Raw genomic sequence first — 19578 nt, 5'->3', positions numbered from 1 at the left:
TGGGAGTGGGGGTGGGGGTGTGGGGGTGGTGGAGGAGGAGACAGATCAGCCAATGACCTCTGGCAGGCTCCCAGCAAATTGGGAAAGCTCCCTGCGCCACCCTGACTCTCACGCAGCTCGGGCCACAGACGGGAGGCAGTCTGCCGCTGGGTGAGTCGTCCTCTCTGTATCCGACCATTGCCAAGTCTCAGAGCAAAGTGGGGAATGTTACGGCTGCCGGGGTGGGGGGGGGGTTGTGTGGGAATGTCCTCATTTCTGAGGCAGCGAGGAAGCTGGTGGCTGGAGAGGGAACAGGGAAGGTGCAGGTGTGTTCTTGGTGCTGTACAGGAAATCGGTGAGGGACACTTTTGGAATATTGCGCTCAACTCTGCCTGGCCCTGCTCCGGGAACGATGCTTATTCAACCCGGGATGGGGTTCGCAGGGGAGCTGAAGGAGAGAGCTACTTTCCCCCAGAGTGTCGGGGGGCTGAGGGCGGTGGTGTGGTGTGTGGGGGGGGGGTTGACCTTACAGAGGGTTATAAAAATCATGAGGGGCTTGGACAGGGTGTTTTTCGCAGCTTTTTCCTGCCAGGAGTCCAAAGCTAGAGGTTTGAGGTGGGAGGGGAAAGATTTAAAAGGGACCCCGGGGGCAACTTTTCCAAACAGAGGGTGGTGCGTGTGTGGAATGAGCTGCCGGGGGGAAGAATCACATTTTAAAGCCAGTTAGAAGCAGGGTCTTGGGGCGGGGGGTGGGGGTGACATGGGCCGAAAGCGGGCAGCCGGGGCTTCGTTCCGGTTTAGGGAACGTGGCCAGCATGGACACGACGGGCCGAAGGGCCTGTTTCGGCGCTGCCAGCTCACGTTGGAAGTACAAACACGAAAGGTTGCGGAAATAAGAAGGGCGGGGGGGGGGGGGTTTGCTGAACGAGATATGCTAAATGGTCAAGTAATGCCCTCCGGGGAGGGGGGCTCAGTTTGGGACCTGAAACCCCTAACCCCCCCCCCCCAACACCTACACACCTCCTTAAGCTCGACAGGCTGGCAAGCCCTCACCAGGAACAGAAACGGTGGGGTGGGGTGGTTGGGGGGGGGGGGGTGACCCGGGCTGTTCTCCCCCCGCCCCCCTCGCACCTGGAGAGCGAGGGTGTGATCTCTTCGCGGTCTTTCCCAAGTGGATTCGAAGTTTAAAAGCAGAGGCAGGCGGGTGGGGGCGCCAGGGAGGCTGGTCAAAAGGCTGTCGCTCGACCGGGCGCTAGGCAAATGCACGCCGGTGTTGTTGCCTGCCGCTGAAGCGCTGAGGGAGGGCGTTGCTGGGTGTGTGGGAGCCGGCTTGCTGAATTATCTCAGCATTTTGTATTTCGAGGGCATGCCCCTCACTGTCTGACTGTCCGACCCCCCCCCCCCACCCACTGCCCCCCCAGATCTCCACGTCCCTCCAAATCCAAACTCTCTAAGGACCCCCCTCCCCACCACCACATGCCCCCTCACCATCCCCAACCCATGGGCTTTAATCTCCCCTCCACTGGCACTCACTGCTTTAGTCACCTGGGGACTCCTTCCTTAAGCCTCTCCACCTCCGTCTCTCTCTCTCTCTCTCTCTCTCACTCTTGTTCTATCTCTCTCCCTCTGTCTCTCTCTCCCTCTCCCTGTCTCTCTCTCCCTGTCTCTCTCTTCTCTCTCGCTCTCACTCTTGTTTTATCTCTCTCTCTCTCCCTGTCTCTCTCTCCCTGTCTCTCTCTTCTCTCTCTCGCTCTCACTCTTGTTCTATCTCTCTCTCTCTCCCTGTCTCTCTCTCCCTGTCTCTCTCTCCCTGTCTCTCTCTCCCTGTCTCTCTCTCCCTGTCTCTCTCTCCCTGTCTCTCTCTGTCTCTCTCTCTATCTCTTTCTCTCTCTCTGTCTCCCTCTTCTCTCTCTCTATCTCTTACTCTCTCTCTCTCTCACTCTAGCCGTCCCTCTCTCTCTCTCTTGCTCTGTCTCTCTCTTCTCTCTCTCTATCTGTTACTCTCTCTCACTCTCTCTCTCTATGGCTCTGTCTCTCTCACTCTTACTGTCTCTCTCTCTCTCTCTTGCTCTGTCTCTCTCTTCTCTCTCTCTATCTGTTACTCTCTCTCACTCTCTCTCTCTATGTCTCTGTCTCTCTCACTCTTACTGTCTCTCTCTTGCTCTGTCTCTCTCTTCTCTCTCTCTATCTGTTACTCTCTCTCATTCTCTCTCTCTATGTCTCTGTCTCTCTCACTCTTACTGTCTCTCTCTCTCTCTTGCTCTGTCTCTCTTCCCTCTTTCACTCTTGCTGTCTCTGTCTTTCTCTCTCACTCTTGCTGTCTCTCCCTCTCTCTCTCTCTCACGCTCTCTCACTCTCTCACTCCCTTTCTCTCTCTCTCTCACTCTCTTCGCCCTCCCTCTCTCTCTCTCTCTCTCTCTCTCTCTCTCTCTCTCACTCTCTCTCCCACATTGTCTCCTGGACCAAGGTGCCACAATCCTCATTTCTCCTCAGTTGGCCCGTGAAGCTGCTGGGCACCCGATGTGAAAGGGGCGCTAGGCGAATGCACCTCCATGTCATCACCCTGTCTGCAGCCTCGAGATACGGGCTGGGTGTGCTGGGGTGACGCCTTCCCTCGGACGAAACCCACACCCACCCGCAAACCACTGGCCCCCCACCCCCAGCCCCTGCCAACTTCGGGGAGGGGAGGGCAGGCACTGACTCCTCATGGTTTCCTATTGTCAGCCGTACTCTGTCCAACACACTGCTCTGACCCAAAGGGTGCGGATCGAGGGAGCAATTCAGGACAGGAACTAGTTACTGAGCCATTAACTAGAGAGACCGAGAGGGTGAGGGAGTGAGTGTGAGGGAGTGAGTGAGGCAGAGTGAGTGTGTGTGGGTGAGGCAGGGTGAGAGAGAGTGGGTGAGTGAGGCAGGGTGAGTGTGTGGGTGAGTGTGAGAGAGGCAGAGTGAGTGTGGGTGAGGAAAAGTGAGAGAGGGCGGGAGGGGGTAGCTCTGAGGCAGTGACAAATGCTGCATCTCCTCACTCTCCCCTGAAACGTGGGGTCAGTTTACTCCACGCTCGGCCTGTGTCCGAAGCAGGATTGTTATGGGCCCGTGCTAAAACCAGGGAGTTTGTGACAGGCAGGAATCTCCTTCGTTTGGAGCGGATGGTTGGTCACCGGCCTAAGAGAAAGGCTTTTAAAATGACCAGTGGGTGGGATTCACCGGGAAAGGGTTTATCAACACAAAACAGTCGCTAGTAAACCGTATTCAGGAGAAACATGTGTGTGTTTTCCTCTTTGTTTGCACTTTCACAGCAGTACGCTCGTTGCCCATCCCTAATTACCCCCTCGAAGCTGGTAGCTTGGCCGTTTCAAAGGGCAATGTAGTGTCAGCCATCTTGCTGAGGTCAGGTGTAGGCCAAATGGGGATAATAACACATGTCCCTCCCCGAAGGGCATCAGCCGAAGAGAAAGGGGTATTTTCTTCGCCACCTTCCAAATTCGGTTAAACACATGGGAGGAGCTAGGCGATATCAAAAGGCAGGCACTATGAGATGGTGGCTGAGCTGTTTTGTAGGCCCTCAGATCCACCTTGCCATAATCCAGCCCCCACACCCCTGCCCCAGGCTGCCGTTCCTTCCCTCATCAGGCACGAAACTGCCTCTGCTTTCGATGTGTGGAGCATAGAGGCAGAGGCGTAGGGTCAACCCCCCAGACGGGCCCAATGGCCTGTTTCAACAGGGTACAGAACCCCACGTCGGTGACACCTGGTGGGGGGTGGGGAGGCTGCTGTTGTTGGCCGCTGTGGCGTCGGCCTCTTCAGTGTAGGCCTCAAGCCTGCCTTCACAAGGCCTGAGGCTCGAATCCCCAGCCCCGACCTCCACTGGCCGAGGGCCGGCCTTTCAACAGCCACAGGGCCTCGCTGTGCGCGTGGGGTTTCCAGGACACAACCCAAGATGGCAGCGGGACAGCAGCCAGAGGGAAAGTGTAGGCCATTGGGCCCCTCAAACATGGACAATAGCAGCAGGAGAAGCCCATTTGGCCCTCAAGGTGGTGCAGCCTGTTGTAGGCCCTGACACCCCCCCAGCACCTTCTCCCTACACCACCCCCCAAACACCTCCCCACACCACACACCCCCTCACCCCCCCCACCCCATATCCCACACCCCCTCGCCCCCCACACCACACATTCCACACGCACCCCCCCACACCACACCCCCACACCCCCCATCTCTCTACACCACACACTTCCCCTTCTCCCATACTCCATACCCCACATACCACATGGGCCCCCCTACACCGCCTCCCCAACACCCCTCATCCCTCCTCCCCCGACACTGCGCGCCCCCCTCTCCACACACTGCCCCCCTCATACCACACCACACCCCCCCATACCCCACAAACCCCGCTCTCCCAACACCCCCCCACTCCACACACCCTATACCCCACATGCCCTCAACCCCCACCCACAGCCCCCTCTCCCCACACCACACCCCCAACACTACCCACCACACCCTATACCCCAAACCCTGCCCTCACCCCGCTTACCCCACCGCACACCGCTGCCCCAGTTCAGTGTGGTACCCCCCCACCCCGGATTATTGAAAAACTGCCCTGCGCCATGATGGCAGCTGCGACGAAAGCGAAGTGCATTTATGTGGCGCCTTTTCAATGAAAGATTTACGAGCAAGCCATCCCAGGGCCCTCCGGTTCCCAGAAGAACCAGAGGTGCTTTGTCAGGGAGGGGTGAGGGGGTGGGCTAAGGGGGAGCTGGTGGGGGGGGGGGGGGCTGCCGATGGAGGAGGGGCGCCGTTGTCGGAGGGCTGGAGGAGGTTAAACACAGTGAGAGAGAGAGTTGAGGGAGGGTGGTGAGGTGTTGGGGAACGAGGGGTGGGGAACTGAGGCTGGCTGTGGGGAATTTTAGCATCGCGGTGCCGCTGGCCCGGGGTGGGCGTGGTGTAGGGGAGGCAATCGCCGGGTGGTGTTCACCCAGAGACCCCAGTCGCAAATCAGTAAAAATCCCTGGAATTAGGAGTCCAAGGATGGCCAAGAATCCATGAATTGTCGGGGAAAATCCCATCTGGTTCACTCATGCCCTTCAAGGAGGGAAACTGCCATCCTCACCTGGTCGGGCCTACACGTGACTCCAGACCCACAGCAACGTGGTTGACTCTGAACTGCCCTCTGGGAAATTAGGGATGGGCAATAAATGCTGGCCTCGGCCAGCGACGCCCTCATCCCGCGAACAAATAAAGGGGGAGGATACAGGTTTTAATGTGAGTTGGGAGTTGAGAGCGGGCTGACTCGGAGCGAGCGGAGGGCCGGACCTCTCGGTGATGTTTGCTGCGGTGGGCCCCTCGGCTGATGGGAGGCTGGGTCAACCCTCACTGAGCCTTCGATCGGCGGAGTTCATGGCAAAGTAGATAGCGCAAAGTAAACAGGCCCAGTGACCTTTCACCCTTGTGACCGCGGCCATGTTCTGAGGCTACCCTCTATGTCCATCGAATTGCCCTCTTCCTGCCCCAAGTCGGGAGATCTGATACCACCCCACCCCCACCCCAAGGGCTCTCTGCCTCCCACGCACGCCCCAAATCACTCGGACCCTTGCCCCGTGACCCATGAGTCCATAAGAAGCAGAACAAAACTAATTCCAGCGCGAGAACAGGCCCTTCGGCCCAACAAACCCTTTACTCGCCCCTACGGCCCCCCACCCCACCCCGGTTTCAATAAAGAGAACAAGGAATGGGTCCAGGAGTTAAGCCATTCAGCCCCTTCAGCCCGTGCTGCCATTCAACGGGACACAGGCGATCCTCACACCCAACACCCCTGTGGCCATCAAATGCCCGGCCGACCGGGAAACCGCCTGTCCCATCGTTCCACGCCACCCGCCCCCCCGTGTGCCTTGGCCCACGGTCGCTCTCGGCTCAGCCACCCTTCGGTTTGACCGCTGTCGCTGTCCCCGGTCTCCGTCACGTCCTCCTGGTCTGCCCCCCTCAATCCCTGAAACCTCCCGACGATCCCAAACTTTGGATTTCGAAAATATCCTTCATCCACCCAAACATTGGAGGTCAACTCCATCCAACGAACATTTCTGACTCGCACGAGATTAGTTACTTATATCTGAGGTGCCAGGGTCGGGGGAGGGGTGTGGGGGGGAGCTGGAGGAACCCCCAACACTTGGGCAGAAAGGCCCAAGATGGCGGTCTTTCCCCACCGAACTTTGGCGGTAGCTATCCCAAAATCCCTTGCATTCCTCCAATTCTGTTCATCCACCATTGAAGACGCCGAGGTGCGCAAAAGGTCCTTGAGATGGTGACCATCGCCGGGCTATTCGACCACGGGGGCTACTGCACTCGCGCAGGGTAGAGGGGGAGCCGGGGTTAACGGGGGGGGAATGGGTCCATGACCGGGGATGGTTCTTGAAAACTACTTTTCTGTGTCGAACGCAGTTTGCAAATTAATCGTGGATGTATGCGCAGACATTTCCTTTCGCGGGATGTGGGGGCCAGAGTTTCCCTCCTGTCCCTAACTGTCCCTTGAGTACCATTTCAGAGGGCAGCGTGGCTCCCGTCGCTGTGGGCCTGGAGTCACGTGCAGGCCAGGCGAAGCGAGAATAGCACATTTTGCTCCCAAAACTAGTGGACCTGATCAGGGGTAAGGTTTCCTTTTATATACACAGGAGAGGGACAATCGAATTCAGACCTGCTCTGGTGGGAATTGAACCCATGATGGGAGGGCGCAGGCCTCTCCTGGTTTCCCACAGCCACTTCAATCTCCCAATCCCCTCCCCTCCCCTGATCTGGGGACGGGAGAGAATATAAGAGCAGGCTTGAGTACACTGGGAGGCCTGGAATAGATTGGAGACGTTTCCATTGGTAGGAGAGACTAGGAGCCAAGGGCAAAGCCTCAGGGTGTCGGGATGAACTGAGATGAGGGGGAGCTACTTCATCCGGAGGCGGAGGGGGGGATGAAGCTGTAGAATTCATTTCCACAGAGGGCTGTGGGCCCACGTCATTGAGTGTCTTTTAAGACGGAGATAGGTAGGATCTTGATGAGTGAGGGTGAAGGGGAGAAGGCAGGAGGATGAGGTTGAGAAACATATCAGCCACAGAGTCAATGGGCACAATGGCCTAATTCTGCTCCAATGGCCTTACCCTATGAATCTCTACTCAAGGAATGGAGGTCAGTTTGGATGGGGGAGGGAGTGAAGGAGGCAGGAAGGTGGAACTGAGGGTAATGAGATTGGCCTGTGATACCATCGGAAGGCGGAAGAGGTGTGATGGGCCGAATGGCCTACTCCCGCTCTGAGGTCCAGTCTGGAGTGCCGCGGTGGGGATCCAGCGCCAACTGGCGGTTGGGGGGGTGATGTGTGAGTGTGCTGACGAGGGGGAGAAGGAAGTGGCTGATTTGAGGACGTCGCTGGGCCTGGAGGGCCACGGCGAAGATGGTGGGCCAAATTTCTCAGCCTTGGAACCCGAGAGGCTGGTGTCGAGGGGGATAGACCCCCACCCCCGCCCCGCACCCCCACTGGGTGGGCCTGGATGGGGCAAACGTTGGGTGGAAGCTTTAGGGACGTGGCAGGGGGGAGGGATTTGGGTGGGGTAAGGGGTGGTGGGGAGGCCATTCACCCAAAGGATGGCAGATCTCATTGCCCAAACCATTTGAGTGTCGGATTTGGGGCAAGCTGTGGGTGGGTGGGTGGGGGCCGCGGTGGCTGGTGGGGGGGGGTCAGGAAAGTTGAGCAAAACCTCCATCCATCGCGCTATATCGAGCCCCCCCCCGCCCCACCCCCCCAACGCCGTGCGCGCGGTCTCCCGGCAGCAGTCCGGGCCCTTATCGGGTCCCCACATTGCGTTGACGCCCAGCCTCAAGGGCGTCTCTTCCCACACACCCCTCGTCCCTCCCAACCCCGTGCCCCTCTCTTCACCCCTGTTCCTGAGGCCAACCCTAAGGCAGAGACCGAGAAGGAGGTCAGTGACCAGCTCACGCTGCGGCCAGGGGTTTTTTAACATTCAAGTTGCGGTACGCCGTGCCTCTGGACCAGGAGGGCCTTAAACCTGGGTCGTCTAGGCCAAGGTAGGAGCTCTGCCACCCAGCTGGCCTCCTTTTTCGGATGGTGGTTAGGAGTAGGCCATTCTGTCCGTTGACTGAATGCCAGCTCTTCTGTAGAGCATGGCCCCTTCCTCGTTCTAGCCCCCTCCAGGAAGTTTCCGACTCTCTCTCCATCTCCCACCCCGACTCCTTCCTGATCATTTCAGAAGACCCTGAAGCGGTTGTAGAGGTTGGGGGGGGTGCGGTGGTCACTGGATCCGAAATGTTCACTCCACGCTCTCTCTCCCTTCACAGATGCCCCCCTCCAACTTTAACTGCCCCCATTAGACCGCTCCTCGGCTGCCTGGCCTTAGCCCCAGGAAACGAGAACTGCCTGCCTCACTCTAACATCCACCCCCCCCCACACCCAACCTTCCTTCCAAGAATTATTTTCAATTACCTCAGGACCAGGAGGAATTTGAACCTTGGCCTCCTGCCCTAGGCCCACCTTGACCTTCTCTAAGGCCTTCTGTAGACTGAAGCCTCCCTTGACCCCTTGCGCTCTGTCGCTCATTGACCCCTTCATTTGTTTTTCGTGCGGCTCAGCGTCAAAAGGCGGCCGAACCGTGGCCCTTTGGGACACGCGCTGGCGCCGGACGCAACCCAGTTGTTGTTGCTGGCGGAATCTTCCAGAAGGTCTAACGGCCGTCAGCAAAGGCGTCGTCTCTGACATTTGCCTTCGGACTCTATGGCAACGAGTGAATTGATTAGTGGAGAACGAGTGGGACATTAGCGGGGAAAAGGTACACACGGCGAGTCCCTGATGACTACAGCCAGGCAGAACTGATAAGGAATTTATCAACGAGGCCTGAGGCCCACCCTGCCCCTATCGGAGTGAGCCCAGGCCCTGGGTGTGCGCGTACGGGCCTTTCTCGCTGCGAGAGGCCCTTTGAGCCATCGAACAGAAAGCAAACTAGATTTCAGTTTGTCAGATACCCCTCCAGCTCGGCCTCCCAGCTCAGGACGGCAGAACTCGGGGTACATTTTTTTTCAAGGCAGGAAGCGGGGAATGCTGGGAAGAAGACAACATGGAGGCCGTGCTGCCCTGAGGCGGGGGACGGCTCCCACTCACAGGGATAAACCGCCACTCGATTTAGGACTGCTGGTCCCCGTCCCCATCCTCGCCCGGCCCCCACGACTCTCCCTCGTGGGCTCACTTCATTCTGCCCACCCCCTTCCTTCGTCGCCATCGCGTCTCGCCCTCGGACCTTTGACGTCCCCTCCCCCACAGAGTTTCCGGATCGTCCTCCACCTTCCCCAGCCGCGGATTCCTTCCTGGCTGCCGTGGGAATGGGATTGGGGAGTGTTCGGAGGGGGGGGGGCGGTGTTGGGGGACCCTCTGGTGTCCCCATCGCGTCTCCCCTCCCCACCCCAGCTCCAGGCCACCCCCAGCAGGGTCAATCGTCAGCCAGCCCCATGTGACAGCACCACAGCGAGCAAACACACCACCCCCCACCCTTTCCCTTGCCACATTCCGGAAGGGAATCCCCTCTGTCACCCCGAACATCCCAACACCTTCCCGTGCAACCTGGGCCTGTGACAAGGGGTCAAAAACCAGGCCGTGAGGCGACGGAGCAATAATCAGGGCCAGGAGTGGGGATGAAAACTAAGGTACAGGGGAGGGGGTATTAACCTGGGCCTTGTGAGGGGGCATTAACCTGGGCCTTGTGAGGGGGCATTAACCTGGGCCTTGTGAGGGGGCATTAACCTGGGCCTTGTGAGCGGGGATTAACCTGGGCCTTGTGAGCGGGCATTAACCTGGGCCTTGTGAGGGGGCATTAACCTGGGCCTTGTGAGCGGGGATTAAACTGGGCCTTGTGAGTGGGCATTAACTTGGGCCTGACACAGGGGGCAGAAACCCAGGCCTGGGACCTGGGGCATTCGCAGGCCCCAATCGGCAGGGCCTGGGGTGCCAGGAGTTTCGTTGTCAGTGCTGTGGGCGGGGGGGAAGGAGGATCAGGGACAGGGCCTGAGGCCTGCTCCCGGATTGGCAATGGGGCCTGCAATTTCTGGATGTCACATAGCACCACCTTCCCTGTCACTTCCTCCCTTCCTCTCCCCTCCCCGAACACTCCCTCTGGGAGGGAGGGAGGGGGAATGACCCACCATGGACAGGAGCTGTGGGGGGGGGGGGTGGGTGGAGTGGGGGGTGGAATTGACTCTCGATTTTGTAATCTAGAGCCCTAGGGTCAGGTTCTAAGGATGTGGGTTCGAATCCCACCAGTGCGGGGGTGGGGCCGGGGGGCGCAAAGTCTGACCTGGGTCAAACCTCAAACTAAATTATATTAAAGTGTTCACTAACGGCCTTTAGGGAAGGAAATCCACTACCCTAACCCACTCTGGGCCTACATGTGACTCCAGGCCCACGGCAATGTGGTTAACCCTTAACTGCCCTCTTAGATGGCAGTTTGAGGGCAATTAGGGACAGGAAATAAATGCCCACATCCCCATCCTCAACTGCCCCTGGAGGCAGTGAGCTGCCTTCTTGAACCCCTGCAGTCCGTGTGCTGTCGGGACGCCCACACCGTGCCCTCAGGGAGGGGAATTCCAGGATTCTGACCCAGCGACGCTGAAGCAGCGGCCAATACATTTCCAAGTCGGGATGGGGGAGCGGAGGAGAAGCTGGGGGCGGTGGCGGTGGGTGGCTGGTGCTCCCATGTACCTGCTGCCCCCTTGTCCTTCGGGATGGTGGACTTACAGGTTCAGAAGATGCTGCCTAAGGAGCTTTGCAGCGCACCTCACAGACGGTACACACTGCTGTGACTGAGCGTCGGCTGTGGGGGGCAGGGAAGGGAGTGGGATGCTGGTGGAGGCAGGGGCTGCTCTCTCCCTGGATGCATGCCGAGCGTCTTGTGTTGTCGGAGCTGCCCCCATCTGGGGCAAGTGGGGGGTATCCCATCTTGTAGGTGGTGGGACAGGTTTTGGGGGGGGGGGGGCGTCAGGGGTCGGGGCGTGGGTGCGTTACCCGATCCCAGCCTCCAACCTGCTCCTGTAGCCACTGCATTTATAAGTTGCAAATAGCAGAAGCCGTTTTAAATCTGGTACAGGAGGGATTTAGATGTCCTGTTTGATAGATCATGGGAAGTGTGTGCCAACGTCGGACCTTCCACCTGAAACAGAGAGCACTAGGGACAGGTTCGGTCTCAGTCTAAAAGAATGTCGAGATAACAAGGTGTCGAGCTGTATGAACACAGCAGGCCAAGCAGCATCAGAGGAGCAGGAGAGCTGACGTTTCGGGCCTAGACCCTTCTTCAGAAATGGGGACGGGGAGTGGGCTCTGAAATAAATAGGGAGAGAGGGAGAAGGCGGATCGATGATGGATAGAGGAGAAGATAGGTGGAGAGGAGACAGACAGGTCAAAGACGTGGGGATGGAGCCAGTAAAGGAGAGTGTAGGTGGGGAGGTAGGGAGGGGATAGGTCAATCCAGGGAGGACGGACAGGTCAAGGAGGTGGGATGAGGTTAGTAGGAAGGAAATGGGGGTGTGCTTGAGGTGGGAGGAGGGGATGCGTGAGAGGAAGGACAGGTTAGGGAGGCGGGGATGAGGTTAGTAGGTAGGAGATGGGGATGGGGCTTGAGGGGAGGAGGGGATAGGAGGGAGGAAGAACAGGTTAGGCAGGCGGGGACGAGCCGGGCTGGGTTTGGGATGCAGTGGGGGGGAGGGGGAGATTGTGAAGCTTGTGAAATCCACATGGATACCATTGGGCTGCAGCCTGCTCTCGGAGAGTGTTTATGGTTCCTGGGACTAAGGGTCTTTTCCACCAGGAGGGATTTGGACAAACCGCGTGCACAAGCTTCAGGGAACAAGAGATTATTTCAATGATCTCCCTTCCCCTTCCGTTAACGGCAGAGTGAACTCAAGGGCCCTGTGTGACCTCCTGGCCCTGCTCCTTCACCAACTCTCTGGGAGGGGGTGAGGGCAGAGCCGTCTATTGGGAAAGGCGGGTACCCCTGGTGCTCCGGTGGTGGGCGCAGATCACCTGATGAAGCCTGGCGAGTAGGCCGGACCCATCAGTAATTCCTGTTGGCCTCCATCCAGAGTCGAACGGCGTGAGGGATTAACGCATCGAGGACAACATCGGCTTGAGCAGAGAACCCAGAGAAGTCGAGGGAGGGGCAGTTGCTGAGATTGGGGGCGATGGAAGCTTTCAGATCGATGCTCCAGAATGTGGTGAGGCCCGAGTCCCAGCCCTAACTTATTACTTTGCCGCCCCCGGTTGCTTGCTGTTCCCCCAGCAACAGCCCCGCTCCCCACCCCCCAGCTCCGAACACACAGGTTACCCCGTGACCCAGTCTGTGGGGAATGTCACAGGCCCCACACACCGCACCCCCATCCCCCGACCCGGCCAGCCTCCACCTTGATGTGACGAGCCCAGGGAATGGGACACTCGCCAAACTCGCTCGAGGGCCTGGCACCCCGACACAGGGCTCGCTGACAGCAAGGAAAGTGTCAGGGACAACCAGGCACCCGCCACTGTACCTGCACCCCCCTGCCCCCACCCACAGGCCGGGGTCTGGGGTCTCCCTCCTCCTCCTCCCGCCCTCGCCGGGATCTCCCCCCTCCTCCTCCTGCCCTCGCCGGGATCTCCCCCCGCCTCCTCCTGCCCTCGCCGGGTTCTCCCCCCGCCTCCTCCTGCCCTCGCCGGGATCTCGGCCCGCCTCCTCCTGCCCTCGCCGGGATCTCCCCCCGCCTCCTCCTGCCCTCGCCGGGATCTCCCACGGCCTCCTCCTGCCCTCGCCGGGATCTCCCCCCGCCTCCTCCCGCCCTCTCCGGGATCTCCCCCCGCCTCCTCCTGCCCTCGTCGGGATCTCCCCCCGCCTCCTCCTGCCCTCGCCGGGATCTCCCCCCGCCTCCTCCTGCCCTCGCCGGGATCTCCCCCCGCCTCCTCCTGCCCTCGCCGGGATCTCCCCCTGCCTCCTCCGGCCCTCGCCGGGATCTCGGCCCGCCTCCTCCTGCCCTCGCCGGGATCTCCCCCCTCCTCCTCCTGTCCTCGCCGGGATCTCCCCCCGCCTCCTGCTGCCCTCGCCGGGATCTCCCCCCGCCTCCTGCTGCCCTCGCCGGGATCTCCCCCCGCCTCCTCCTGCCCTCGCCGGGATCTCCCCCCGTCTCCTCCTGCCCTCGCCGGGATCTCCCCCCGTCTCCTCCTGCCCTCGCCGGGATCTCCCCCCGTCTCCTCCTTCCCTCGCCGGGATCTCCCCCCTCCTCCTCCTGCCCTCGTCGGGATCTCCCCCCGCCTCCTCCTGCCCTCGCCGGGATCTCCCCCAGCCTCCTGCTGCCCTCGCCGGGATCTCCCCCCGCCTCCTCCTGCCCTCGCCGGGATCTCCCCCCGTCTCCTCCTGCCCTCGCCGGGATCTCCCCCCGTCTCCTCCTGCCCTCGCTGGGATCTCCCCCCTCCTCCTCCTGCCCTCGCCGGGATCTCCCCCCTCCTCCTCCTGCCCTCGCCGGGATCTCCCCCAGCCTCCTGCTGCCCTCGCCGGGATCTCCCCCCGCCTCCTCCTGCCCTCGCCGGGATCTCCCCCCGTCTCCTCCTGCCCTCGCCGGGATCTCCCCCCGTCTCCTCCTGCCCTCGCCGGGATCTCCCCCCTCCTCCTCCTGCCCTCGCCGGGATCTCCCCCCTCCTCCTCCTGCCCTCGCCGGGATCTCCCCCCTCCTCCTCCTGCCCTCGCCGGGATCTCCCCCCTCCTCCTCCTGCCCTCGCCGGGATCTCCCCCGCCCCCTCCCGCCCTCGCCGGGATCCCCCTCCTCCCCCTCCTGCCCTCTGTAGTGCTGACATTGACCCCAAACTCAGTGCCTCATAAAGACCACCCCCCCAACTGCTTCTGTTCTTTTTGCAAGCCCCCTCAGGGTAAATGGAGGGGTGAGGGGGCGTTGGCATCTCCAATGCCTGGTATCCAATTATTCCCCCCACCCCGGCCAGATTTAGCCTCTCGAGCCCCACCTCGAGGCCGAACCTCGAGCCCAACCAGGAGACCCTCGACGTCCACCCCCTTCGTAAGCCCCGATCCTCCCCGAATGGCCCCCACCGAGTCCCACCCAACATCCCACGTGCCACCTCCCCTTCACCTCAGTCAGCTTCTTCATGTGTTGCCCTCTCTCCGGTATCCCCCCAAACCCTCCTCCCTCCCTCGAGGAAGTGCTGCTCACTGACTCACTCCATTTCCATCTTCCCCCTTCTCGCACCTCTCCCCCTACCCCTCCTACCCCCGACCCTGACAGGGAGCAACGGATATTTCGTTCTCGACCTACAGGAGGCAGAAGCTGGAGGACGAGCAGCAGGGACTCAGGATGGAGGGCAAGTCGGAGGAAAATGAGCAGCAAGATCCCACAGGACCCAACGACATGGTGGGCCTGGTGGTGAAGAGATCGCTGATCCAGAGGAGATTCCTACTGTACCTCGTGCTCGGGGTCATTTTCCTGCTGATCAGCGGTAAACACCATCGTCATCGAAGCAGGGGGGAGGGCCATTCAGCCCAGCGACTGACCCACACTGCCCGACCCAGTCGGGTGCACGCCCTGAGGTTGTTACCGATGGCCGATCTGTGTGGGATCTTCCTGTGCATCAGGCAGCTGCCGTCCCTGGCAATTGCAAAGTGGGTGGTCTTTCTGCATTTGTTGTTGTGAGGGCAGCAAAGGAGTACGCGCGTGTGCCCCACAGCACCAGGGACACGGGTTCAATCCCGCCCTCGGGCGACTGTCTGTGCGGAGTTTGCACATTCTCCCTGTGTCTGCATGGGTTTCCTCCCACAGTCCAAAGATGTGCCGTTTGGGGTGGGTTGGCCGTGCTAACTTGTCCCGTGGTGCCCAGGGATGTGTGGGTCAGGGTGGGTTGGACGTGCTAAATTGTCCCGTAGTGCCCAGGGATGTGCAGGTTAGGGTGGATTGGCCGTGCTAAATTGTCCTGTAGTGCCCAGGGATGTGCGGGTTAGGGTGGGTTGGCCGTGCTAAATTGTCCCATAGTGCCCAGGGATGTGCAGGTTAGGGTGGATTGGCCGTGCTAAATTGTCCCGTAGAGCCCAGGGATGTGCGGGTTAGGGTGGATTGGCCGTGCTAAATTGTCCCGTAGTGTCCAGGGATGTGCGGGTTAGGGTGGATTGGCCGTGCTAAATTGTCCCATAGTGCACAGGGATGTGCGGGTTAGGGTGGATTGGCTGTGCTAAATTGTCCCATAGTGCCCAGGGATGTGCGGGTTAGGGTGGATTGGCCGTGCTAAATTGTCCCGTAGTGCCAAGGGATGTGCGGGTTAGGGTGGATTGGCCGTGCTAAATTGTCCCATAGTGCCCAGGGATGTGCGGGTTAGGGTGGATTGGCCGTGCTAAATTGTCCCGTAGTGCCCAGGGATGTGCGGGTTAGGGTGGGTTGGCCGTGCTAAATTGTCCCATAGTGCCCAGGGATGTGCGGGTTAGGGTGGGTTGGCCGTGCTAAATTGTCCCGTGGTGCCCAGGGATGTGCAGGTTAGGGTGGATTGGCCGTGCTAAATTGTCCCGTAGTGCCCAGGGATGTGCGGGTTAGGGTGGATTGGCCGTGCTAAATTGTCCCGTAGTGCCCAGGGATGTGCGGGTTAGGGTGGATTGGCCGTGCTAAATTGTCCCGTAGTGCCCAGGGATGTGCGGGTTAGGGTGGGTTGGCCGTGCTAAATTGTCCCGTAGTGCCCAGGGATGTGCGGGTTAGGGTGGATTGGCCGTGCTAAATTGTCCCATAGTGTCCAGGGATGTGCGGGTTAGGGTGGATTGGCCGTGCTAAATTGTCCCGTGGTGCCCAGGGATGTGCGGGTTAGGGTGGACTGGCCGTGCTAAATTGTCCCGTGGTGCCCAGGGATGTGCGGGTTAGGGTGGATTGGCCGTGCTAAATTGTCCTGTGGTGCCCAGGGATGTGCGGGTTAGGGTGGATTGGCCGTGCTAAATTGTCCCGTAGTGCCCAGGGATGTGGGGGTTAGGGTGGATTGGCCGTGCTAAATTGTCCCGTGGTGCCCAGGGATGTGCGGGTTAGGGTGGACTGGCCGTGCTAAATTGTCCTGTGGTGCCCAGGGATGTGCGGGTTAGGGTGGGTTGGCCGTGCTAAATTGTCCCGTGGTGCCCAGGGATGTGCGGGTTAGGGTGGATTGGCCGTGCTAAATTGTCCCGTGGTGCCCAGGGATGTGCGGGTTAGGGTGGACTGGCCGTGCTAAATTGTCCCGTAGTGCCCAGGGATGTGCGGGTTAGGGTGGATTGGCCGTGCTAAATTGTCCTGTGGTGCCCAGGGATGTGCGGGTTAGGGTGGGTTGGCCGTGCTAAATTGTCCTGTAGTGCCCAGGGATGTGCGGGTTAGGGTGGATTGGCCGTGCTAAATTGTCCTGTAGTCCCCAGGGATGTGCAGGTTAGGGTGGATTGGCCGTGCTAAATTGTCCCGTAGTGCCCAGGGATGTGCGGGTTAGGGTGGATTGGCCGTGCTAAATTGTCCCATAGTGCCCAGGGATGTGCGGGTTAGGGTGGGTTGGCCGTGCTAAATTGTCCCGTAGTGCCCAGGGATGTGCGGGTTAGGGTGGATTGGCCGTGCTAAATTGTCCTGTGGTGCCCAGGGATGTGCGGGTTAGGGTGGATTGGCCGTGCTAAATTGTCCCGTAGTGCCCAGGGATGTGGGGGTTAGGGTGGATTGGCCGTGCTAAATTGTCCCGTGGTGCCCAGGGATGTGCGGGTTAGGGTGGACTGGCCGTGCTAAATTGTCCTGTGGTGCCCAGGGATGTGCGGGTTAGGGTGGGTTGGCCGTGCTAAATTGTCCCATAGTGCCCAGGGAGGTGTACACGAGGTGGGTTATAGGGGAATGGGTCTGGGTGGGATGCTCTGAGTTTCAGTGTGGACTTGTTGGGCCGAAAGGCCTGTTTCCACACTGTAAGGATTCTATGTCTGTACATCATCCATTTGGGAATTGTAGCGTCCTGGACTCAATATTGACTTGAGCTCTTACCACAGCCCCCTTAGACACTAAGCCATGATATCACATCGTCAGCCAACTAATGTTAGCCCCTAATGGTCCCCATTTGCTTTCCTAGACAGATCGTCATCCACTCCTGCATCTGTCCAACCATGCTTCTCTCCCTCAGGGCTCCATCCCCACCAATTGATGATTCACTATTCCCTACCCCCCACCTTATCTTCTGGATATACACCGACATCTCACATCGGCTCTGAGGAAGGGCAATAACGAAATGTTAATGCTGATTCCTCTCTCCACAGGCGCTGCCAGGCCTGCAGAGTTTCTCCAGCAATTCTGGTTTCGCTTCTGATTTCCAACATCGCTGTGTTCTTATTAATTCCCCGTGTCTGCTCCCTCCTGGCAATGACTTCTCTCCCCTCCCGTCTCTGTTGGGGGAGAGCGTTTCTCCTGAATTCCTGACGGGATTTATTCCTGACAGGATTTACACCTGGCGTCGGGCGGGGGTCCAAGAGGGAAAGGTCAACTCTGCGTGAAACTGCTCGTACACCACCGCACCCCCCACCCCCCACAACACCTCACCTGCCTCAATCTGCTCTTTTCTTGGGGGGCAAACGTCTCCTGCCGGGCCCTGATCTGACTGAATGGCGGAACAGACTCCATAGGGGCCGAATGGCCTGCTCCTGTTTCTTGCGGCCTGTTTTAACTCGTGACCAGCCCATTTAGTGTCCGACCCTATCTACCCTTCGAACTGACCGACTCGCTGGGCCGCTTCAGAGGGCAGTTAAGAGTCAACCACGCTGGTCTGTGGGTCTGGAGTCACATGTAGGCCGGACCAGGTAAGGAGGGCAGCTTCCTTACCTGAAACGACGTGAGTGAACCCGACGGGATTTTCCCCGACAAAGCTTGTCTGCAGATTCTTGACTTCGGAAATTTTATTTTGGTTGAATTTAAACTCCAACCCGCTGCGGGATTCGAACCTGGGTCCCCCGGGATTTAGCAGAGGCTCTGGGTAAAAAAATAACACCACCAGGCCCCACAGTTAGTGACCGCTCGCGATGGAGTGTGATTCATGCATCAGTTCGCTGGATCCCTTCGGTGCTTTGCCCCCGTTAAAATACAGCAAACTCCGGGGCCAATCCTGCCCCAACATTCAGTGAGGTCCGTGCTGTTCAACCACCTTGGATCCATGGCGTATGGATTTCAAAACATGATGTTAACCCTACGGGACAATTTAGCACGGCCAACCCACCCTAACCCGCACATCCCTGGGCACTACGGGACAATTTAGCACGGCCAACCCACCCTAACCCGCACATCCCTGGGCACTACGGGACAATTTAGCACGGCCAACCCACCCTAACCCGCACATCCCTGGGCACTACGGGACAATTTAGCACAGCCAACCCACCCTACCTACACATCCCTGGGCACTACGGGACAATTTAGCACGGCCAACCCACCCTAACCCGCACATCCCTGGGCACTACAGGACAATTTAGCACGGCCAAGCCACCCTAACCCGCACATCCCTGGGCACTACGGGACAATTTAGCACGGCCAACCCACCCTAACCCGCACATCCCTGGGCACTATGGGACAATTTAGCACGGCCAATCCACCCTAACCCGCTCATCCCTGGGCACTACGGGACAATTTAGCAGGGCCAACCCACACTAACCCGCACATCCCTGGGCACTACGGGACAATTTAGCACGGCCAACCCACCCTAACCCGCACATCCCTGGGCACTACGGGACAATTTAGCACGGCCAACCCACCCTAACCCGCACATCCCTGGGCACTATGGGACAATTTAGCACGGCCAATCCCACCCTAACCCGCACATCCCTGGGCACTACGGTACAATTTAGCACGGCCAATCCACCCTAACCCGCACCCCTTTGGACTGTGGGAGGAAACCGGAGGAAACCCACGCAGACACGGGGAGAATGTGCAAACTCCACACAGACAGTTACCCGAGGGTGGGATTGACCCCAGTCTCTGGGGCTGTGAGGCAGCCGTGCTAACCACTGAGCCACAGCACCGCCCCGTTCTTCCAGCTTGCTCTGAGCTTCGCTGGTGCGCTGCAGCGATTCCGAGGCAGAGATGTTGGCCAGGGAACAGGGTGGTGTGTTCCCAGGCACCTGGGAGCTCAATGTATTCGGCGACGATGGCAAACAATGATTTGGGCGAGGAGAGGGAGAGTTGAGCTCAGTGACTCCCCTTCAGACTGATCTGCAGTTCAGTTCTGGGCTCGCAACGTTAGTGACCAGCCCCTTCTGTGTTTCTCCAGCACTCCCGATCTCCAGCGTTGGAATGCTCCTTTCCAAAACAAGTCCGACATTCTGTGACCTCTCTGTTTTTGTTTAATTAGCTTTCATACTTGGCTACATCAGCTCTCGGAGATCCTGCAAGGCCTGTGAGGAGATCGGTCTGCCCGGTGAGGACAGTGTGGTCAGCAACGACTGTGATTATCAGCGAGATGTGGACATCGACCCCGATCCCGTGCTTTACTGGGGAGATCTCACAGCGATGCTCAAGAAATATATCAACCAGGACGACATCACCGAGCACATCAGGTTGGGCCTGCCCTCTCTGCAAAGATCGCACTGAAT

At 59.2% G+C, this 19578-nt stretch overlaps 1 protein-coding gene across 1 annotated transcript in view; it reads left to right on the top strand.

The window, feature by feature from the left end:
* Window positions 1–7901: 7901 nt before the first annotated feature.
* Window positions 7902–19578, top strand: part of LOC125448691 (transferrin receptor protein 2-like) — a gene marked incomplete at its 3' end in the record, with an annotated part of 32096 nt that continues 20419 nt past the window's right edge. The window contains exons 1-4 of the mRNA XM_059643869.1: window positions 7902–8038; window positions 12092–12223; window positions 14270–14480; window positions 19338–19542. Of these exons, the coding sequence (XP_059499852.1) occupies window positions 12191–12223; window positions 14270–14480; window positions 19338–19542 (449 nt within the window). The remainder of the gene's footprint in view (window positions 8039–12091; window positions 12224–14269; window positions 14481–19337; window positions 19543–19578) is intronic.

This window comes from Stegostoma tigrinum, unplaced genomic scaffold (assembly GCF_030684315.1).
Source record: "Stegostoma tigrinum isolate sSteTig4 unplaced genomic scaffold, sSteTig4.hap1 scaffold_302, whole genome shotgun sequence".
Taxonomy (NCBI): Eukaryota; Metazoa; Chordata; class Chondrichthyes; order Orectolobiformes; family Stegostomatidae; genus Stegostoma; species Stegostoma tigrinum.
This window is presented reverse-complemented; position numbering and strand designations above follow the sequence as displayed.